The sequence below is a fragment of the Nanorana parkeri genome, unplaced genomic scaffold (assembly GCF_000935625.1).
Source record: "Nanorana parkeri isolate BGI_ZX_2015 unplaced genomic scaffold, ASM93562v1 scaffold256, whole genome shotgun sequence".
NCBI classification, from domain to species: Eukaryota; Metazoa; Chordata; class Amphibia; order Anura; family Dicroglossidae; genus Nanorana; species Nanorana parkeri.
The window spans coordinates 1,054,345-1,078,533 of NW_017306524.1; the positions used below are offsets into that span (position 1 = coordinate 1,054,345).

The window sequence follows — 24,189 nt, forward strand, 5'->3', positions numbered from 1 at the left end:
GGGGGGTGGATGCATAAAAGGAAACAGATTAGCAACACATGGGAGAATGACAAACACACACATGAATTGACACACGGATGGAATGAATCGAGCGGCAACAAACCATTGGACTCTACTTAGGAGACCTTTTGATTTGAATTAAAGGCGAGGGTATTTCGGGCACTGTTTAACAAAATGGATTTGTAGTTATTAATTTGGCACACCTTGCAGTGGAAAGGGGAGGATTAGATAGGAGATGCACTGTAATTTAAGGGCATTGAATTGGATCTATATATATGGCACATGAAGGACACAATATATGGAGGAGGAATAATAACATGAAAGGTTGGTGATTTATAACTAATACACAGGAAGAAATAAAAAGGGACACCAAGATTACTGACACCTTTTTTGAAAAGAATAACAATCACTAATATATGGGACACCAAAGGGTATTTCACATAAAACGAATTTAGTCATTATGACACACATGGTGCAACGGAGGTTATAAGAACGAAGAGGCTAGTGGTAGAGTTTATGATATAGGTACACAAATTTATTAATTACTATGGATACTAAGCTGTAACACTCAGATTATATCCATCATCACGGTTATGTTTTAGATATTGGAGCTTCCCTGGTCCCTTAAAAAAAAAAAAAAGAAATAGTTACATAGTATTTGAGGTTGAATAAAGACATTAGTCCATCAAGTCCAACCTATTAGGATCTCATTCTAGGAGTACCTGTACCCCTGTATATTACGGTCCCTTAAGAAATCGTCCAAAAGTTTCTTGAACAATTCCACATTCTTTGCTGAAATCACTGTCTGTGGCAGTGAGTTCAATGTTTGTTATGTTTCTTCACACAGCATAATGAAAAATAAAATTTAAAAAAAATATTTCCTACCTTTTAGAGTAACAGCAATTAAAGACTGCTAGAAGCATTGTGAAAATATATTTTTTTAGCTTATGCTATGTGAATGGGATCAAATATAAAAATAGGCGTTATCCCAATTTGGCTGCAAAAGTGGAAATACCCTTTAAACCTGCATAATAAAAAAAAAAAAAAACCCTGCACACCAAAAACACCCACGTGCACGCAGAAGACATTCCCAAGAGACTTGGTGGGGCTTCAGTGCTGGAACAGGGGGAGGCATGAGAATTCAGACCACTGGCCTAGTAATCTTGCAGGGACCTTACAGCAGCTTTTTCTTTTTTTTTTTTATAGGACACCACCACTTTAAAAGTATAATACTTCACTTTCATTTTGTGAAGTGGGGCAATACAATTAGGGATGCACCGATATATCGGCCGCCAAAACATATCGGCCGAAAATTGCACTTTTGGCATAATGCCGAAATAGCCATGTTTCGGCCGATGCATCGGGTCATCCCTGGTTTCTTTTCTCCCCCCGCTGGGCGCTGTTCCAGCGGGGAGAAAAGAAAGGTGACAGCCGCCGAGCGCTGCAGGAGTCATGACTAGAGCTGCAACAGTTAATCGATTTAGTCGATTAAAAATGAATAAAACTAAATATAAAAAAAAAAAATTAAATAAAAAACATTTTCGGTATCGGTTTCGGACTGACATTTTTTTTAGTTCGGTTTTAAAAATTCCATTTTGGTGCACCTCTACAATTTATGGAAAAAAGTCTGACAATTTGTAAGTGTAAAACAGATATAAATAACCTCCAATAACTTCACTTACAGAATAAAAAAAAAAAAAAACACGTGTATTTTTAGATACCACCACACTCCGTCTTGACTAGTTTGTGTAATCTCAGCATATAGAGTGCAAGTGGCAGCACTTTAAGCCAATCAGGCTTTGCAAATTAGTACCGAAGGAAACAATTTATTAAACTGCTCTACCAATGTCTTACCATCTCATTTAAGGACATTCTGCGTTGAGTAGGTGTGATCTTCTGAAATGGCAATGACTTGCTGCAACAAAATAAGTATTTTAAGAAATGACACAGCTCAACAGAACTCGGGTTACTTGCTTCTGCAGATACTTGACTACATCCTCCCAACTATCACAAGGGAAAAGATAACCTGAAAATGTGCTACTTTTGGGGACAGCTCTATCTGTCCCCAAAAAAATGGTATAACATTTTATTCCGTCATGCAACGCTGTAATGAATGTCAAAAGTACTGCAGCGCTGAATACTGAAAAATGGCCTGGACAGGAAGGGGGTGTAAACACTGCAAAAAAAAAAAAAGTTGAGTTTACTCTGTTGGATAAAAGCCTCATTTAAGTGGACTCCTAGTTGGTATAAGAAGGAAGAGGGAGCAGAGGGTGGGGGACAGCAAGTATAACTGCACTTTCATAAAACTAAAGTCGATGCAAGCTTACCGTCCCCTGGGTGTAAATAATGTGGCATCCATGAAACTTGTAAAGAAACCATTGTGATCTTGGTCTACGGTATCTGAATCTTCGACAGACACATCTGTAAGAGAAATAAACATGGTCAGATGTGCATATTTTTGCACAGCTGCAAATAAACAGTCATCCAGCCAAAAGTGAATGCCACATGTCCATGACTACATTATGAATGGGGAAAAACAGATCTTCAAAAGATCTACCCAATTCCAGGACATGAAAATTAGTTGCCAATCTCAAACATTTGTCTTTTTTGCTCTCCAAACTACACTAGTGATTGTCTGTAGTGGCAACTTGCAACATCACCAAAAAAAAAAACCACACACACCTGCTCGTCTGCTCCTACAGAATAACATGCACTCTGGCAGAACCAACTATATAGCGCCTTATCACAAATACCTTGCTGGAAAGAGATTCTTCTAGGTTTTAGCCAGCCAAAAGTGATGTCATAGGGGCAGAGGGTGGGGTCTTACCAATCCTGACACATTTCAGTTGCCCCCCCATAACAGAATCACTAGTGTGACAAGGCCCTAATAGTGTCGGTACACATTGTCTGGTCGGTTTATGTGCTCTCCCCAAGTGGTGTTATGACTGACACCACAGTAATGAATACTCTCAACACCTTGTCAATCTTACAACACATACGCACACATATAAATCTGCTGTGAGCAAGACATTGGGACTCCAAAAACAGTAAGTTTTTTTTTTGTTTTTTTTTTATGTAGACAGCATTTCCTGAAATCCAGCAACATTCAAACAAAAAAAAACCATGCATAGGTGATTTTTCAGTCCAGGTTGATTTTTAATGAGTTCATGAACTGATAGCGCTGTCCAGTGTTAATTTGTCTTTTTTTAAATCTAGTAATGAACTAAATACCCATTATTACAGACGTAAAAGTATATTTTTCTATGTTTGGAGGCTTACGTGGCATGTGTGGTCCTGTCACATACTGTGTGCAATATACTTCTATTTTGCACTGTAACACGACTACAGAATACAGATTAGGTTTGGGTTCAGATACCGAGAGTTGGCATAGAATTCCCGTAAAAGGCAAACCTTTTGTCAAAAAGTTTGTACATTTGCTGCCAGAAATAAACAACCTATAATACAGTTCACTTGACTTTGTCCTAAGACAGTATCACTAATAACCTAAATAAAATATTTTCAAGATGCTTTTGACCCTCCAAAGCAATATGGGAAAAGGTCTCCTACACTAATGTTTCAGAACTTGAAAAGCAGATGAGATCTAGTGTGTGCAAGTGCCATTGTATTATATGGCGGCCTTCATGTGGTTGTGAAAGCCAGTCAGGGTAAAAAAGAAAAAGTAATTGGTTATGATATTGACCAAAGAACAGCTTTAATGTATAAAATAAAAATAATCTGCATACTGTATAGAGAGAAACCAAGAAAATTGTTAAGCAAAAAACAAACAAAACACACACACACAAACCACCACATACCATGTGGTATATAGCTCCTTTAACAGGGTAAAAACCATACCTGTAATAGTGACTGTGTACTGACTAAAAACGCTGCCCCTTAAAGCTTCTTCTGCTGCAGGGTCAAACAAAAAGGGAGCTAGTGCTGGCTGAAGCTCAAGAACCTAGTTTAAAAAAAAAAAAAATTGATCATCAAGTTTATAATTGTGTCTTTACTGCTTTTTATTAAAGTAATAAAAAAGGTTCTGTTTGCACTGTTCTGAATTTAGAAGACAACCCAAAACAAAGCTTTATGGAAGTTACCTATCCACAACTCAACCACTCAAGTCATAGAATTTGATAGGCTGCAAGGGGTCAAATGTCAGCCTGCCACACCACCACCAACAACCATGGTTAGGTACATGCGCTTAAAGTTACACTAAACTCAGGAGTTAAGGTACTTGAATGCATTTTTAGAACACGGTCCTTCCTTCTGGAGGGTGGCTACTTTTGTTCCCCATGGTCCCTGTGTGTATTGTAATGTAGTCACCGCTCCAAGCTCACTCACGATAGCGGTTAGCTCTGGCAGCAATATCAGAGCACAAGCATGTAGAACATTTCCAGCAGACCCACAGCTACAAAGAGTGCTTCTTTGTGATCCTTTGATGCATGTCACGACTGGAGGAGCTTTAAGACAAACTACTCCGGGTGGACATCGTGGCGAATGGGGCAGGAGATTGTCCAGAGAGCGCGGTCTGACCAGTGATAGTCAGCTGTACCTCCATTTGACACATGTAAGGAGCCGACAATTATCAGGGGATTTTGCAACATTAGAACGGGGAGTTGTCTTCAGAACGCTACTTGCAATCACATATCTGGTATGGCACATCCACGGGGGGGTGATTTTCAGGAAAAGGGGAGCTGCCGAGTGCTGTATACATACAGAACTTTTTCTCTAGGTGTTGAACTTTGTCCTCAGTCAGCGATTCGGTTCATTTTCTTTAAGGTATGCATTGTAGTCCTTTCTATCCATATATTAACATCTAGTCTACTAGAACTCTTAAATACACATTAACACTAATAAATCTACTGAACATTAATAAATCTACTGAACATTAAATGATATAAGTACTCAGTTATGTCACATTTATTTCTTATATTGGTCTAGTTTATAAACCTAACTTGAGATACACAAAGGCATTTTGTGACATTTTTACATATTTTGGTTGTATTCCCCTATTAAACTATTAGATTTATTCAGTTTATATTTGATTCACTGATTCATTGCAGAGGGATTTATTCACTCATGCTATTGCAGCCTTCCACTTTGTGCTATTTAGACAATATCACATATGTTAATATGTTTATCACCTTCATGAATTGATTCATTTGTTACACTTTGTCACACCGTTTTATTTGTGTATATATATTGTGTGTGATCAACTTACTATCCATTTTTCACATTTGATTTACTCAGCACGTTATCTGAGAGCACATTTTATTTACTTTTGGGAAGTTTTTAGCGCTTTGTAGTTTGTCATTTGATTATAGGAGCCCTTTGGCTGTTCAGTATAGAGGCTTTTAACCACTGTCCCTAATCTTTTTTCTGAGCGCAGAATGATTTTTGTTTTTCAAAAAAAAAAAAAAATACTTACTGGGTTGAGTCCTTTGAAGTGGCCAAAAGGCGACTTCCCAAGAATCCTCTTCCACTTCTTCTCCCAGTCTTTCTGTTTTTCCACAATCGACTTATTAATGGAAACAAGATCTTCTCTCTTTATTTTATGTCTAAAACAGCAAGGGTCACATGAACAGCCTGAAAGAAAAAAGCTATATCTAAAAAAAAAAAAAAACCACAAGTCCGCTTTGAAGGACACCCATACAGAATACAATCTGACTGCACAATAAAACTTTAGTTACTAAAACTTGTTAATAGCTCCAGCCTATCTGTATCCAAATCAGGCAGGCCCTCACACTATTATAGTTGTTAATAGATCTAAAGGAAAATTGTTCAAATCAGATTGTAAAGCAGGTGGTGAAAATTTAGATCAACCTGTGTCTGCTCCGTATCTGTCCGTGACGATTTCTCTTACTTCGCCCCGGTCATCAGAGAGCATTTTTATTCTAGGGAGATTTTGTGACAAACAGAGCAGATTTTCTCTCTATCTGTGTATCAATCCCCCAACATTCTGCACACATTTCACATACATCAACTGATCATGTACCTGGCAACCTTCTCTTGTACACAAACTAAAAATCCTTACAATTCTAAGCATAAAACAGATGAACAATTTATCACAGCATACATCTGTTAATTCAACTGTCTAGAAGGCAAGAGACATTACCATACCAATAAATAAAAACAAACAGTTCTAGTCTCGTGAATTCTGCATCCTTTTGTAGACGTTATTCTTTTCTCACCTTGTGTGTCTTAGCCTTGTAAAAACTTCAGTTTCAAACTTGGTTTTTGCAGCAAGATACTGAGGGTCCACCTGAAGTTCTTGGCCACTATTGCAGTCTTGTTCCAATTTGATAACTTTTAAGGTTTCATTTAGAAGCTGGACAATAGTTATAAAGTTCACTTTTCCAGCTTCATACACATTTTCTATTTGCAACTGTAACATGAAAACAAGACCAGGTTCAATCACAATGTTTGTGGGGGGAACACACACACACACACGTCAAGCTGGTATCAGAGATATTTAATAAAAGTGCCATGCTGAACGCACAATTTAAACCTATTTCTATGAGCCTGATCGTATTCATACACATTTTTACCATTACCATAGAAGGTGCATTCTGTTAAACAAAATATTCCTTAAGCTGTATTTAAGATGTTAAAGTGTATTTTTAGTTTTGGCTAGAATGAAGAAAAGATGGAACCACCGGGGGGGGAGGGGGGAGAAAGGGAGAAGGAGCAGTTTCAACCCTCCATTATTCCAAGTTGGTAGGAGTTAGAATCAAAACACGCACAAATACTATAACGACCAAGGTTTGAACAAGGCCTTAGGCAGACATGCCAAACTGATGATTTTAGGGACCACATTTGGACAGCTCACCTCTTTGTAACCCTTAGTTTGGACTGAAAATCCCCCTAGCTGTTCTCCAGCTGATGACTACACTTAAACAGTTTTGCAACTAAATACATTATTACTATATTGTTAGTTACCAGAACGCTAAAATCTTTTCCCGGAAATATCCAGTTATGACACAGACATAATACATCCACTTGAAGATTGATTCCACCAAGCTCAGCACACAATTTTTAAGCCAGACATGCAATTGACAATGATACACTTACCCTATGCATTTCACTTTCAATTCTGCTCACCAATGCACTGGGAATGTTCAGGGAAACTTTAGACCCATCCAAACAGTATTGATTATCATCTCCAACAATAGCTGAATCCACAACTTCTACTTCTTTCTCCATGGCTTTCAGGTTCGTCATAATGTTCTCCCACAAGCTTCGCACCTAAGGTACAGGAAGGAAAAAAAAATAATATCTACAATGCAATAAACTGCATCATATGTGTGGCCATATAGACTACTTGCCTTTTGCAGAAGAAAAACAGAACAGAAATGAGTACAGTAAACATGGCACTGACATACAAAAATGTTGCCGCTTACAACCCAAGGACGTTTTTTGAAAACAGATGCGTGTTCACATACCTCCTTTATTTTATCCTCTTTATTTTCATCATTTTTGACATTTTGTGTTGCTCTGAAACAATAAGCACGATGGTAAGGACAGCGTACGGCCCAGAAACTTTACTGCAAGTACAAATGAAACCCACCAAATGCAGTTTGTTTTACCAGTACATCATAAACTAGTTATTAATGCAATATCTTATTCATTATCTGTAAATGTTAAAGCAATGCTGGCCCGTATATGCTGGCCCGTATAGTGATCTCTCTCCCCCAAAACTATGGTCTAGAACACATGTGTCAAACTCAAGGCCCAGGGCCCGAATTCGGCCCACCAGGCCATTTCCTAGACTTCTACTTTCAGATCTAGGTATTAAGTTATTACTAAAACCAGTGATAAAATCGAATGCAGAGGCAATTCTGATAAAGATTAGATACATTTATATAGTCTTACAGGCCCTTTGAGGGCAACCATAATGTTGATGTGGCCCTCAATTAAATTGAGTTTGACACCCCTGGTCTAGAACAATGTTTCAATGTTCACAAAAGCATTTAACACACAACATAGTGCTTTCTTCACATAATGGGGTTGGTAGCCTCCAATTAAAATTCCATAAAGGTCTGTTGGAACGAAGTGGTGGGTGTCACTTTATTCAAGCTATGTGTTGTCAAAAGTGCCCTCTTTTGGCTGCAACCGATAAAATTCATATACAAGATTTAAAAATCATCTGACTAAAATAAACGCATTTTTAAAAATATTTTATGGTCATGAATGTACAAAAGCACTGCATATTTCCTTTAACATGTTTTTCATGTATTTTATTTTTTGATAGCAGTAGAGATAGGCAAAAAAATGGGAGGGTTTAGAACCCCTTTAAGGTTCTGAAAGTGGATTGTAATAGGGAGAACCTGTTCGGTTCCACCCACACCTCTGCTCTCTGCACAGACTATGCACAGAGAGATGCCATCACTACATTTACAAAGTAATATCTGGATTTGCAGAGGTAACAGGCATAGAGTGGATATATCCATACATACACTTTTGGCTTTAAAGACTATTTGGATAAAAGTTTGTGCCCCAAGCTCAGCTTTCAATAAAGCAGAACCTTTCACACCTCAGTCTAAATTTCCAGCATAATCCTATAGATTACAAAATCGTAATTTGATATTAAATTGTTCCCCATTTTCCTCAATTTGTGAATACGGTTTCATCCATTTATTCACCTGTACGGACCAAGCCCCTTTTCTCATATATGGCAGATTCTCAGAAATTCTTGCACTTAAAAATAAAAAAACACTTCACACACTGTGTTTTTCAGTTGGCACAAACAAGCCAAACAGCACCATTACACTTTAGTTGAACAGGGTACAAATTTACCTACCTGCCCTGATTCTGCAAAGCCCCATACTCAGAGCGCAACTCCCTTATTTCTTTTACAAGCAACCTTGCAAAAAGAGAAAAAAAAAAAAAAACACAACTACTCAGACATTTTAATTTAATTAACTTTGTTTTTAAATCACACATTGGAGAAAATGCAAAAAGTACCAATGACAGAGCTGCGACCAGTAGGGCAGTGAAGAGGAATAGCAGCAAAAAAATAAGGCTAAATATTTCCCCTTATTCCTATAGACCAGGGGTCAGCAACCTGCGGCTCCGGAGCCGCACGTGGCTCTTTCATCCCTCTGCTGCGGCTCCCTGTCCAGGTGTTTAGTACTGAAACAGCTGTTCGGTCCTGAAAGGTCACTTCTATCCTACTGAGTGGGGTGGAATGCGAGATCGCACACAGAGTCGGATAGAAGTGACATTTCAGAACCGAACAGCTTTTCCAGGGAAGATGAGTTCCTCTGCACATACGATTTGCGATGCTGATCTGCCCTGGAACAGCTGACCTATAGGCCAATAGGTCAAGTGAGAATGCTTGACCTATTGGCGGTCACACATTCCACCACCAAATAACTGGGCGGGATTACATTGAAAATGTGTGACCATGTCACCGATCATACATTGTAACCTAGTCACAAACTTTGATAGAACACAGCCATCAGGGGGGTATGAACGGTACCCATGTGAGGGGTCTGGGCAGCCTGGGGGGCCTCTTACATGAGTATCAGCTGTACCAGGGGCGGCATGGCAGAGGTGACAGGGGAGGGGGTGGAGGAGGCCAGGCCCCAGCAGCAGCAGGTAAGATGAGTTGGGAGGAGGTACAAGGAAAGGGACACCGACAACCAGCCCACCTGAGGCCCTGCAGAGCCCACTATAGAGAGTCTCAAATGGGCTGTGCAGGATCTATGGTGTGCTCTGCAGGGTCACTCAGGTGGGCTCTGCGGGGTCTTAGGTAAGCCCAGAGTCCAGTGCGTTACTAAGCCCACATTTACCTATATACATACTATACATAGCATAAAGGTAACAAAAACGATATATGCAGAGTTATCTTCATTTTAGATATCAAAAGGGTTTTGTGGCTGCCGGAGGTTTTCTTTGCTGTGGGAAACTGGTCCAAATGGCTCTTTAAGTGTTTAAGGTTGCTGACCCCTGCTCTAGACAATGAGTATTTAACCCTTGCACTGCAGAGAGGACCACAAAACAAGGGTAACTTTCTCCAGAACAGGGTTCAGCTTTAAAAGTAGTCTAACTAAAGGCAGTGGGGGGACATTTCACAGGGGGGAGCTTACACAGCACAGTCTTAATTTAAGAGTCACAGCAACCCCAGCTAAAAGACAGTGCTTTCCTCCCTGCAGTCCCAGGCTGCCCTCACCTCCTCGTGTTCGCTCCAGCCCAGACTCAAAATGATCATCTCCCTGCACACAGTGACAAACAGTATATAGTAACCACAACCAGAACCCTGGCCAGTGAGCCCCTAGGTCACCGACGTCTCACCTGATGAGATGAGTAGCCGTCCTAAACCCCCCCCCCCTCCCCAGCTCCTCTTGTTCGATTCGGTCTAAGGCCTCATTCACACGAGAAAAAGCTGGCACGTACAACTCTGTGCACGGCCGTATCGGGCAGCTCCCGGGAAGGACAGCTGCTGCGCATGATTAGTACGCAGCCCCTGTCCTTCTGTATGGGAGTACACGGCCGTGCCCTATGCTCACCCGACCTGCACATCCATGCGGGCGAGCATACTCGTAAGCTGACAGGATGGATCCTGTCAGCGTCCGAGCCGGGACACCCACACTTGAAGTGAGCTTAGGGCGGCGAATGGCCGCGTACTAAATCACACGCAGCACCTGTCCTTCCCAGGAACTGCCAGATACAGCCATGCACGCAGCTGTACGTGCCGGCCTATTACTCTTGTGAATGAGCCCTAACGAGTACACATCTCCCTGTGACGATAGTGTGTGGGCGGGTCTGTCGGAGGCTGCTATCCTCCGCCTCCCTGCTCCTCCTCGCTTCAGTCTAACATCTACCTGTGACGATCGTGGATGGTGTGGGCGGGTCTGGCATCGGAATACCCCCACAAACCCGCCCCGAACTGGATCAGTCATACAGAGCTGGGTGAGGCGGGGAGGAAAAGCAGCGTGCGTGGAGCTGCAAGCAGGGCAAGTAACTGAATGACCAACTAATCGATTTCCATCATCATTATGATCGACTCAGTCGATTGTTCCAGCCCTACATTTCAAAAAGCACTGACTAAAGCCGTTACACCGGCTCAGCAACAGAGACTGGGACATCCACCAGTGACAGTGGAACTTGATAATGTGACCCACTGGCAGGAAAGGCTTCTGACTTAGGAGGCACATCTAGGTTGTTACTAAATCAATATTATACTAAAAAAAAAAAAAACACACACCCCGCACATACGCAACAATCTGCATTTTCAATACTACTCACTGTGCTTTTTTCTGGTATTCCCTAACCATAAAGTTTTCCCTCTGCAGGGCTCGGAGGTATCTCTGGCGTGCCAACTTATTCCTTGCCAAAGCCTTTTCCGGGTGCTGAATTTGAAACTGAAGGGAATCAGGAATATAGGAATTTGTGCCTACAATAAAATAATTTGTTTAATTACCAAATAAGAAATCCTAAAGAGGAAAAAAAAACAGGAAATATGCAGGTAGACATTTAATTCCATTTGCTCCTACCTGGCATGAGCTTGCCTGTCACCCTTCTGCTGATAAGCTCAAAGAAACTATTTCTTGAATTAACAGAGGGCAGCAGGTTAATTTTAAACCTGAGCAAAATCAATTGACCATCTTCTCACTGTCCAACATGCCCTGGACCAGACTAGTGTTTACAAGCAGTGATATGCTATTGGAAAACACAAACACATAGACCGATTCTTCAAACATTTATTCCCCAGGCACATGGAGATATGCCAACATTTCAAGACCTTGAAGAGTCCCAATAGCAAGATATAAGCATACTTCAACTTTAAGCCCAACTTCAATTTAGTACCCCTAGCCCTGTCCTTCCACCCCATGGAATCCTTCTCCACAATACATTTTTACTATTTATTACTGCACAGTCAAGGTGCATATACAGTAACAAATTTGCTGGTCTAAGGTTTGTTTTTATTTTTAAACACCAAGTGCTGCAGCAAAAAGGTTAAAACTGGAGTTGAGCTTTAACTGAAAAAAAAAAAAAGAACTATTGAAAATAATCCAACTCACCATCAACATTTCTTTTGATATGTTGTAACATGACATATCTGGCAAAATGGTACAAGAGTTGTATAAACTTAGGACCACCAGGTGACAGAAATATGGATGCCACAACTTGTGGGAAACCACTGCCAGCATCTTCCTATGGAGAAAAAAAGACAATTACCACAAGCAAACATTTACATACAATAAACTATAGTTAGGGGATGAGTAGGCAAAAGATAGGAGGGAAAGGAAATTATATAGTCACTCCACTGACAGCGCAGAACTAAATCTTGTAGGAAAAAAAAATATAGAACAAACAACTTACAGAAATCTTTCTTAGCCATTCATATGATGCCTTTCTAAACTCTGCATCTTTCTTCTTGTCCAGTGGAGGCCAACAATGCCTAGTGGAGAAAAGACATTTGGGTAAACATACCTCTTTGTGCCAGGAAATCATGCAAAGATCAAAATATGTGACAAATGTTAAAAGCATTAACTTTGCCATAGCAAACTACAGGTTATGAAATTGTCTAGTCTGACATTCTCCATTTTCACTGCAGAAGGCCCTGTTATCAAACAATGTATAAAGGGGCTCACACAGTAATTTGCCTGCTCTACTATTAAAGTCGAGGGCTGCAGAAGTAAAGGTGTTCAAAACAAAAATGTGAGTAGTGCCTTTTCTTAAGCCTTTTTTGTAAACATTGATGCCGACTTCTACGGCTCTACAGGTGCACACGCATTGCAAGACATGAAGACAAAAAGAAACTATATGTGGGTTGCCTTTTACTGTGGAGAGAAAAAAAATATGCAACAAACAAAGAATGGAAGATACAGTCTTGAGAACTGCATTGCAGTGTAATGTGGCTCTCAATTAGGGATGCACCGATACTTGTTTTTCAGTATTGAGTAGGAAAACCGAAAACAATTTCTGTACTGGACGATACCGGAAGTCCCATTAAGGAAGCCCGGGGGTGTGTAATGACTCGCTGCTCAGCTTCCCGATTGGCCAGCTTACCGACCAATTAGTAAGCTCCAAGCGCCCTGGTGACAAGGTAGCATGCAGCCGGCTTCCTGGCCAATCAGGAAGCCGGGCAGCGTGTAATGACTTGCAGCCTGGCTTCCCGATACCAGAAGTTCCAGTATCGGGATAGGCATTGGGAGCATTTGGGCGATTACGAGTACTCGCCTAAATACCCGGTATCGCCACCGATACTTGTATCGGTATATCCCTACTCTGAATTGATGGTTCCCATTACCCTCAGAAAACCAAGTGAGTAAATTAGTCACATGTTTTTCCTCAGCTAAGGCTCAGCATTTGTAGCAAGAAACATAAGGGTGCAGTCTGCTGCAGGTGGAATGCCTGAGGAAATTCAATTCTAGGTGCACATCAGCAGGCCAAAAAGGTCGATCACATTGGAGGTGGGAAATTAATTTTCAGAAAGTCAAAACCTTGCAAAGTCATTTTCAGTGGGTTTCATTTTTTTTTTTTTCTTTAACTGATTAATCGAAAAAATTTAAAAATCAGCCAACTAATCGATTATGAAAATTGTTAGTTGCAGCCCTAAATTAGTTCAACAACTGTCATTACTTAAAAAAGGACAAGTTTGTTATTAGTGAACTTGCCCTTAACTACTTGAAGTTTCTTTAAGATGCATCTCTTGATAAAATCTGCACCAAAGTTTCTAGAGCACATAACCTTTGTGCAGGTCCACTAACCCTGAAAGTCTGACCTTTCACCACCCTAACATAATTAAAAAAAAAAAAAAAAAAAAAGCTTTGGAGGGCAAAAATAGAGAAATAAATAACTGGCTAATACTTTACCTGAAAATCTCCCTGCACTGCACAGCATTGAGCTTTGAAAACAAAAAGTGGAAAACCACATAAAATGCATCCTTATTGGGCTTATCAAACATGTGCCTAGAGAGGAAAAAAAAAAAAAAAAAAAAAGGCGGACATTAAAACATGAATATGCAGGAAAAAAATAAAAAGTTTAACAGGGATGCTAACTGCAAAAGAGCACATCAACCAATTGTCATTGCCCTGGTGAACTTCAGTGTTTTATGAACATGCAAAACCCTTCTTAGATTGTCAGTGGAACACGTGTCCCCATTTAAAGATGTGTAGACTACTTCTTCTGCATTCATGCTCTGATGGCCATTCAGAATTTCACCTTATTTCCTGTCCTGATGAAGGTGCTTATTAGGAGCAAAAAGGAGAATTTCATTGATACAGACAATGTACAGGTACACGCATTTCAATTTTTTTTTCCATTCAACCTGCGGGCTGAACCAAAAATAGAACAGATTCCTCCAACACTTACGAGTGTTAATCAAGGAATCTCCTGTTTGCATTGAATTCTGGCAGTAACCGCTGTCAGAATACCCAAACGGAGCTGAGCTGATTGGCTGCCAGCTCTGTTCTGCCAAGAAATTTCCAACCAGCTCCTTCAATGACCTGATTGAGGATCGGGATGACGGGCACTGTGCAGATTTCAGCTGGTTCACCAGGAACAAGCCAAAACTCATCCCAAGTGTACCCTACTTTATACAGCTGCTGGAGTGAACTGGCTCCTCTGTGTTCAGGGTGTATTGAGAAACCCTAAACACGGTTACATGCACATTAATGCACGCACAGGTACTTTTAAATGCAGCAGAAAGTTTGCTTATGTCTCAGGCTTCTATTTCCAAATAAAGCGGCACCTCGGTTCACGAACGCTTCTGTTCACAAACAATTTGGTTCACGAACAGGAAGTTCGTCAAAATGTTGCTTCTGTTCACGAGCTCCGCATGGGGTGATGAACATAACTGCAGCCATCTTCCCTGCTCTGACACATGGTCGTGGCTTCCTCTAGTCGAAATCGCTGTCTGATCACAGTTTGCAACCAGAATTGTGGAACAAGATAAGTTTGTGAACTGAGGTACCACCGTACAAAGAAAAACCTCCTCTTGCAGGGGGGCTCCCCCCACCCACACTGCAGGGTTAAACTGCTCCATTGACTTACCCGTTCTTCACTACCCTGGCGCCTCCCTTCCATGCATTTTAGCTCATGGACTGTCCCTGGGTGTCCTCACACTTGATGTAGGTCTAGGAGGCGCAGCATTAGACATGACGACAACAGTGGGCCTCTGACCACTGAAGCAGAGGGAACAGGCTGCGAGCATTTAGTTAAAGAGACACGCAAAATCACCCTAGACAAGAACAAGAAGTTAACCCTTTGCAGGGCAGGGGTAGTCCAACTGCAAGGGGAGGGTATTAGACATGATGACACCAGCAGGCCTCCAACCACTTGGAAGAGGCTGCAAGCATCAGTTAAAGCAGGGGTAGCCAAACTCCAGCCCTCCAGCTGTGGTGAAACTACAAATCCCATGATGCATCTCTCTCCAGGAGCGATGTCTGTGAGAATCTTGCAATGCCTCATAGGATTTGTAGTTCCACCACCACTGGAGGGCCAAAGTTTGGCTACCCCTGAGTCAAAGAGACAGCAGGTAACAAAACAAGCAGTTAACCCTCCCTGGGGTGTAGTCCCACTGCAATGGGAAGTTTGTTTTGTTTATCTGTGGTGGTAGGCTTTAAATAAACTAAACATAGAAGGCTAGTGTGAATGTAGCCTTATCCAGCCAGCAAAGGAGCAACACTGGAAACAGGTATTTGTCTGCCCTGCATAGGGATACTGTCACCCTGTGACTAGTGTTCAGCAACGAAAACCAGGAGCAGCTAGAAATAACATCCAGATCACCGACGCTTACATTCCAAAGCAGACATGGGCCAAGGTTTTGTTGAGGGTGGCCGCTTCTGCTCCAAGCTCAAAGCCCAGGGCCTGCAGAGTCAGCCACAGGTGCTCCTTCCTCCAGGGGGACTGGGATCGTGCGGCGCTCTGCATTCTGCCGAACAGGAAACGAAGTGGGCACAGTACAAACTAAGAACGGAAACGTGAATGATAAAGACGAGCAGGAAGTCCCGGTGTGATGGCTACACAGGCTGAAGATGGCCCGCCGCCGTTCACCATATCAGTCTATACAACAGTGAAAGTGCCTCCGTTCTTTGCAGCTCTACTCGCCAGCTGCCAGACACTGCTCAGCGGTCTTCTTTCCCATCATTTTAAAGATTATTAAAACTTTTCTGGCTGCTAAAGAGGACGCCGCCATCTTCTCTTCCGAACCGCCAAAACAGCTCGTTCACTTTAACCAATCAGCTGGCTGCGAGGTCAGAGAGCGCTCTCTGGAGTCAGCCAATGGCAGATGAGGAAGTGTAATGGGCGGAGAATGGAGCGGGAAAGGCGTGGCGGCGTGCCCTACCTGCGCGCGCGCTTTTGCGCTCGTCCCCGACAGGGAAGGTTTATTCACGCCAGCAGCCGCGCTTGATCGTACGGCAGCTGGTGTGGGTGTGCCTAGACAGTGCCCATGCGCTGGATCGAGCCGCTGTTCTATCGGCCATATTGAGTGGGGCAACTTACATTAATAACGTGCTGGATTACTGTAAACCTAGTTTACTTTAATACTTTATTGCTGTGTAGTATGTGTATAGGGAAATGCCGCGGGTGGCCCACATGCAATACAGCCTTCTCGGCCAAACCTCTTACTTCTAACTAACCGGAAGTCAGATGGTTGGAGAACTCAAGGAGTTGGAACTTTCTATAGAACATCGCATCGCACTGTTTTGTTTTTTTTGGTAGAACTTTATTGAAATATCAATTTTAACAGAAGAACATTAAAGAAGAACTGCAGGATTTTTTGTAAAAAAAAAAGATTATACTCATCTGATCAACTGTGACAGCACTCCCTCCAGCCTGTCTACTCCTTCTCTGGAGTGCAGCAATGGAATGTCCCTGGGCGCCCTCACCACCTGTACATTATAAAGGGAATTTAACAAAACTGGAGCGGAGAGAATCTGTAGCAGCTGTGCATGGCAACCAATCCGCTTCTGTCTTTCATTTTCAAATCTTAATTGAACCAACTGAAAAGAGAAGCTGATTATTTGCTATGGGCAACTGCTCCAGATTCTGTCTGCTCCAGTCTTGATAAATCCCCCCTATGTAAGGAACATGATGGCTCATGGAACCATAGACTCCTGCAGAGGAGGGGGGAGAGAGGCTGGAAGGACCGGTCTAAGAACAGGCTGGATTAGAGGATCGGGTGAATATAACTTGCAGTGCAGGGGTAGCCCCAATGCAAGTGTTAATACAAAATCTGTGCCTACTGAAGGCACACTATAGGCACACCAAGGTGCAATGCAATTATTCCATATCTCACTGCAGTGTGCTTATAAAAAAAAAAAAGTGCTACAGGCCGTACACGGTGGTATGAACTGTGCCCACCTGTGACAACTCATTCACTAAAGGGTTCAAATTCAAAGTAAATAAAGAAACCACACTTTTAGAAAAAGTCCTTTAATTTTTTTTTAAAACGAGTCAATTTTTGACTATTCCTTTAATGAAAAAAAATGGCTGCATCGATGTAATCCAGCGTCAATCACGATGCACGACACCCGCCGAAATCAAAAAAGTCCCGCTGCACGACGAAAACTTGCCGCAATATGACATTCACCCCGAAAGAAAAACGGATGGGCGTAGCGAGCCGTGACGTCACGGCTTTGCCCATTTGACATACTCAGCTGTCAAATACAACAGAGCATTCGGGAGCTCCCCAATGCTATTCATGAGCTCCCGAATGTCATTCGCGTCTGTGAGCCGAGGTGTCATAATACTTTTCATAAGCAACGAACGAACATTCGTACAGACTACCGCTAGCGAATTTCGTCTGAATCCGAAACAAATTGACTTTTGGCCCAGAATCCTAAAAAACAAAATAACGCAAAATACGAATCAAAATAAAACTAAGCAATTTTTTTGCTGGTGCACATGTCTACTGAGGGTACTGTTCTTTTCTTTGAAGGGGGAGTTGATTCTGTACTCTTAGATGGCATAGAGATATATGGGCGGAACAGTGGCTTAGTGGTTAGCCCTCCTGCCTTGCAGTTCTGGGGGTCAGGACACTATCTGTAAGGAGTTTGCATGTTCTGTGCTTGTGTGGGTTTCTGGGGTACTCCGGTTTTCTCGCACACTCCAAACACATGCTGGAAGGTTAATTGGCTTCTGTCTTAGTTAGCACTGTAAGCATGTCAGGGCCACAAATATAATGAAGTGGCCCCATGGGATTGTGTCATCCCCCGCACCCACTTAATTTAAATATTTACTTTATTTAATCTAATAATAGTTCTAGTCACTGTAAGGTACAGCCTTCTGGAATTTTCCGTGGGCTGTTTCTGGTTTCCCAATTTGTCTGTTTTCAGGTTACCCTTAATAGTGTCATTTCAATTCTGCCTGGAGATGGCTGTCGCTAGGAAGATCTCTGGAATAAGGTGGTCGTGATTAGTTACCTAACTTTTGGAGGAAAAAGTAAACAACCAATCAGTCGTGAGATTCACCTTTAAATGTTTACAGTCAGAAGCTCTCTTCAGCAGTGATCGTCTGCAACAGAACTTGCCCCACCCTCCCTCCCTTGTCGCGGCTATCCTTTTTGGGGGTATTGTCGCCCACATATGTGGGTGGACAGTGTTTAAGGTTATATTGGACTGGTGATGAGTATGGCTCGAGTCTGGGTGACTGAGCTACTTTATTTTAAAGTTATTTCGTTTATATTTTAGTGTTGTTGAATTTAAATAAAGAATTTATATTTTGCTTTTAACCCCAATAAAGGGCCAATAATTTTCCAATTATACCGTTTGTATAGTTTTATTTCTGTTATATATATTTGAATGTATTTATAAGTTGTGGGTGTTGTGGGGTTCTACAATCCCATGTGAGATAGGGACCTTAGATTGTAAGCTCCTTGATGGCAGGGACTGATGTGAATGTAAAGAGCTAAAATTGTTGGGGCTATAGAACTACCTATGATAATATGAAGCAGTCTATTGTGTTATGATATCAGTACTTTGACATAAATGCTTTGATATCGATACTCATTAACGCTGAGCTATAAATATACAGGCTTGACATAACCACTTACCACACCTAAGTTATAGTTATACGGGTGTAACATCATAACTTCAGAATGAAAGCATTAGGACAAATGTAATCCCAGAATTTTCTATAGGTTGTTGTACCCATTACTTTACTATATTCTTCTGACTGATAGCTCGGCTCATGCAAGAGGAAGATCTAACATACAACAAATACATATTTCACTGGAAGAACAAAACAGGGTGTCTGTTTCCCCTACCAACCCTAATTATGGTATGAGGGTCGCTACTAAATGGCAGGTACACTGTAAACTGTTTCTATTTTCAAATGACTTTAACTTACTGTCATGTACAAGTTCTAATAAGGAACATTTTACTACTTCACAGGCATTTCTCCACGTGCCTCATATACCGCCGTATGGAACTGATGGTGTTTTTTGCCTTTTCATGGCTATCCTTTGCTCACAAAAGAGAACCCATGGAACAGTCTTCAGCCCTCTGGGAATAAGAGAGTCTCCTGTGCTTCATCAGGGGGCAAAAGGTCATTTTTTTCCCATTTTCAACACCACAGGCTGTAATTGGAAATGGTTATACACATTCAGGAGCTGGGAGCCCGTCTGTGTTGTGTATGAAATCAGGCAGCTGTCTTGATAACAACTTGCAGACCTCAATGAGCCTCTTAGCTCCACCAGTCATCTTCATACATAGCGAGTAAAGATGAACAAGAAACCATTACATATCTTATATAAGATAAATTATAATAATTTCAGAATAATTATGAAAACTCTTGCATAAGTCCTTTTGTGGTTGCTTCTCTTTAAAGGAACCATAAAAAGACATTGACACCTTGCTCATGTTGGGCAAAGTGGCAGTGTCTGTATAAAAGGCACCCCCAAACCCCTAATACTCACCTTGCTAGCCCTCGTACCACTCCTGCCTCCATTACAGCCAGCAACAATAACCAGTCATTCTGGGTATGTGACCTCCTCCCTGTGTCAGTGCTCGGGTTTAGCTGCAAATCACTGGGACCAAGTGCAGTCACATGGCTGAGTGATGTAAATACTCCACTTAGCATCCGCCAACACTAGGGATTTTAGTGGTAGCTGCGATGGTGAAGTTGCCTTTTAGGAGGTTTGTCCAAAAAAAAAAAGTAATTGTAACATTATGGGTGTACTGTAGCTGAACTACATGTGGCTAGAATCACCATGCTATTGATAGTAGCCTGGCACTCATGTCATACAGGACCAGAAAAAAAAATCCCATCATTATTAACTCCCTAGTCCAGGGGTCAGCAACCTTAAACACTCAAAGAGCCATTTGGACCAATTTGCCACAGAAAAGAAAACACCAGGAGCCACAAAACCCTTTTGACATCTAAAATGAAGATAATACGGCAGATATTGTTTTTTACCTTTATGCTATGTATAGCATGTATATAGGTAAATGTGGGCTTAGTAACGCACTGGACTCCAGACTTACCTTAGACCCCGCAGAGCCCACCTTAGAGTGACCCTGCAGAGTACACCATAGATCCTGCACAGCCCATCTGAGACTCTGCATGGTGGGCTCTGCAGGGCCTAAGTTGGGCTGGTCGCCGGGGTCCCTTTCTCTGTACCTCCTCCCAACTCCTCTTACCTGCTGCTGCTGCTGCTGGGGCCTGGCCTCCTCCACCCCCCCGCCCAACCCTGTCACCTCTGCCATGCCGCCCCTGGTACAGCTGATACTCATGTAAGAGGCCCCCCAGACCTCTCAGATGGGTACCAGCCATACCCCCCTGATGGCGGTGTTCTATCAAAGTTTGTGACTACGTTACAATGTGTGACCGGTGACCTGGTCACACATTTCAATGTAATCCCACCCAGTTTTTTGGCGGTTGGAATGTGTGACCGCCAATGGGTCAAGCATTCCAACGCTTTCTCAGCTGTTCCAGGGCAGATTGGCATCGCAAATCATGTGCGGGAGAACCGATCTGCCCTTGAACAGCTGTTTCGTCCTGAAATGTCACTTCTATCCGACTCTGAGTGCAATCTCACATTCCACAACCTAGTCACAAACTCTGAAAGAACAGCGGCCCTGTCTAATCATTTAATCAGAGAAATAGATTAGAATAGGCAAAACTACGGTGTAATGTTCCCCATTATATTCCCCTTTTCTAATTAAATGAAATAACAGCACACAGTGTGCGGTTACACCCATACCACCCCCGCCCCCCCCTTCTCATTCAGACTCACCTGCCAAGCCTCACAGCCAGCATCCCAGCCAGACGGTGTGCACTGCAGAGGGCAGGGCATGTGACACACACTTCCTCTCCCGCTGCCTGTTATTAGAGACGCGGCCAGGAGAGGCGGTGAGTCACTGGACCCGCCCTCTTGCTGAGAAGCCCGGACCCTGCACTGCCACATATTCAACCAGGCCTCAGGCCCCGACAGTAGTTCTGCCCCTGGACAGGGAGCCGCAGCAGAGGGATGAGCCGTGGGTTGCCGACCCCTGCTCTAGTCTGTCAAAGCTATTTCCCTCCTATATAATGTCAGCAGAAAATCAAAAAAAGTGCTGTATAGTTTTGGAAATGAGAGTCCCAGGACCCTGAGTATGACGTGGTTCAAAAAATACTGATTTAAAGGCTTTTCAAATGTCATCTAAATTCTCATTAACTGCAGGTTATGTCAATGTATTTTTAATATTTCCAATTAATTTGCAATTTGTTCCCATTGGAAAGCTAGACATTAGCCAGGGTCTCACAAAAATGATGCAAACATTATTTTATTCAACATGTAACAAGTGCACAAACAGTAACAGTATAGAAAGTAGAAGACAGAATTTATTAGAACAGATACTTTGTGGAATATTCAGGGGGTTATGGATGGCTGATGTGACTGTAAAATATACTAGAATGTATAGCCTCATTTTGCTGCCTGAAAAGGGACTTGGGGTTGTAGAGTAGTCTATTTTAATAGTGGCACGCTATTAAAAGTGCACCAAACCCTATTCATAGACTAATATGCTAACATTTTAGTCTCAAAACAGACATCTAGCAGCAACGCAGTCTTCCTCTGTCTGGAGTAAAGCTGGTTACATGTAACAATACTAAGTATTTTTTAAACCTAATGATTTATGTGGGAAGCTGAAGTCAGGCACATCCATAATATTTCTGTGGGAAGGAGTGTATGTACAGTTTAGGAACCCAGTTACATATGTGATGAATCTGTTTATTACACGTCCATTTATACGGAGAAATCTTGCATTTCCTCTTCCATTGCCATCGTCTCTGGGTCACCTTCAGTATCTGATGACAGGTCAGAAATGCTGAAGTCAGGCACCTGGTAAAAGATCAGATAAAAATGTTCCAATTTATATGTCTAATATAAATGTTCAATCATGTTAATAGTACAGCCACACAAACCAACCTTTATACCATTTTCACATTCATGAACTTCACTGTATTTACCAGTTTTATCATGGTGCCTTGTGTATGAGTTTCCTGTGTTGAGGATACTTCCATCCTAAACAAAGCCCTGAAAGTTACTTTTATAGAAAGCAAGTTTATAGAATGGGAGGTGTGACATCTACACCAGGATGTGTGGCTGAACATCGCTTCCGAGGCATGTACTAAATGAACTCAGTGTTTGTGTGCATTGTGGAAATGAAAAGGCAAGCACTGAAGACCACCAACACATGTACTGAGCAGGGGGTGTGAATGGGCCCATATACAAACATTACTCTTACAGCGCTACACCTGCAGCATCCTGTACTTCCAAGTCTCAAACGCATGCATCTCCCCCTCTGGCTACCATAACTGTCCCTTCAGGAGGTTCTAGTGAATGAGTAGCCAAAATGAACCACAGCAAGCACCAGGGTGAGACTGCCATCCAATACCTGGAAGCATTAAATGCCTAATATAGCAGCAGGTATAGCCCAGTAAGAGTGAAGTTTAGTCACCCGCAGACCTATGGCAAGTATTCTTGTTTTATAGTATTTTTATAACATCTTTAAGCGGACTAACGGTCTGGTGTTCCATGTTTTGGCTCACATTCTGACCAAAGACTAGCAATAAAAACCACACCAGTAGCGATATGGGGATTGCTCCTCCACACCATTACACATTTATTTACCAAACCAAGGCTGTTAACTGTGGGTGTCATGAACTAGCAACTGAATGCATTTTAGTAGGTGTTCACCTAACAATGCAGTGCTCTGCCAGATAGTACTGGTGTGTGCGAGTGTAAATGTTAAAGGAAAAAAAAAAAAAAAAAAAAAAAAAAAACTTAGATGAAGCACTTGGCACACAAAAATGTACAACCCTTAGAATATTGTAAACAGTTTAAACCCGAGATGTTTAGTTTACCTTCACATTAAAAAGAAATGCAAGCAGCACTATAGCAGTCAAGTGAGACTGTTTTATAGTGCCAATGTTAACATGGACATGAGTTGCACAAATACGCAAACTTCTTTGCCCTTAGTCACATAGAAGTCAGCTAGTATGATTTGTGCACAGCAAGATTTTGCAATGCTTAAGCAGCTTTGACTTTAACTTTCCCATGCTAAAGTTTGAAGCCATTTAACACTTTAATGAGTAATGACTGTCACTAAAGCAGTTAGCAGGCCTTCAACAAAGCTGGGGGGGGGGGGGGGAGAATATATAATCTCTCCTTATGTTATCAAGTAGGCAGAGGGGACCTTGGACCTCTAAGCAGCACATGTATTATGGGTCAGTAATTTTGTAGTGAAGCCAGAGACACCAGCAAAGTAACTTTTCACAAGGTTAGCAATAGGGCCTTCTTAAAAACACATTTTACATTTATAGTAGGTTTGTATTTGAACACCAACTCTTGCCAGTTAAACGTTAGGGGTCATATTTGTGCCCTTGATTTTCTTGCATAGCTTGAACCATTGGTTAATCAAAATTATTTAAAAGTTATGCAAGCAACAGGCTTGTCACAAAGTCCATGGTCCCCCTGAGAGCCATTTCCTCACAAATATGCAAGTAGCTGCTTCGTACCAATCCTAGGTCAGGTTTTATGACACAAATTTAGCGAAGAGTGATGCAACCTCATGTGGTTTAGGAATTTTATCTTGACCCATAGAGACCCACAGCACCTTTCTATGTTCAACATTTACATAGCAGATCCATTGCATCCTGGTATGCAGCATGAACTGCAGGTAGTTTTAAAGCATATTACTTCTAGCATGGGCAAGAGGAAAGTCATCATAAACAGCAAGTAATGCAAAAATA

At 41.8% G+C, this 24,189-nt stretch overlaps 1 protein-coding gene across 1 annotated transcript in view; it reads right to left on the reverse strand.

Annotated features, from left to right (window-relative positions):
- The window catches only part of HAUS6 (HAUS augmin like complex subunit 6), a 32,487-nt gene extending 16,597 nt beyond the window's left edge, over window positions 1-15,890 (reverse strand). The window contains exons 1-13 of the mRNA XM_018556862.1: window positions 15,749-15,890; window positions 13,824-13,919; window positions 12,328-12,406; window positions 12,027-12,159; window positions 11,251-11,398; window positions 8,801-8,863; window positions 7,443-7,494; window positions 7,072-7,245; window positions 6,192-6,385; window positions 5,429-5,558; window positions 3,856-3,958; window positions 2,328-2,421; window positions 1,855-1,915 (exon numbers count right to left, since the gene is read on the reverse strand). Coding sequence (XP_018412364.1) covers window positions 1,855-1,915; window positions 2,328-2,421; window positions 3,856-3,958; window positions 5,429-5,558; window positions 6,192-6,385; window positions 7,072-7,245; window positions 7,443-7,494; window positions 8,801-8,863; window positions 11,251-11,398; window positions 12,027-12,159; window positions 12,328-12,406; window positions 13,824-13,919; window positions 15,749-15,882 — 1,461 coding nt within the window. The 5' untranslated portion in view covers window positions 15,883-15,890. The remainder of the gene's footprint in view (window positions 1-1,854; window positions 1,916-2,327; window positions 2,422-3,855; window positions 3,959-5,428; window positions 5,559-6,191; window positions 6,386-7,071; window positions 7,246-7,442; window positions 7,495-8,800; window positions 8,864-11,250; window positions 11,399-12,026; window positions 12,160-12,327; window positions 12,407-13,823; window positions 13,920-15,748) is intronic.
- Window positions 15,891-24,189: the final 8,299 nt, after the last annotated feature.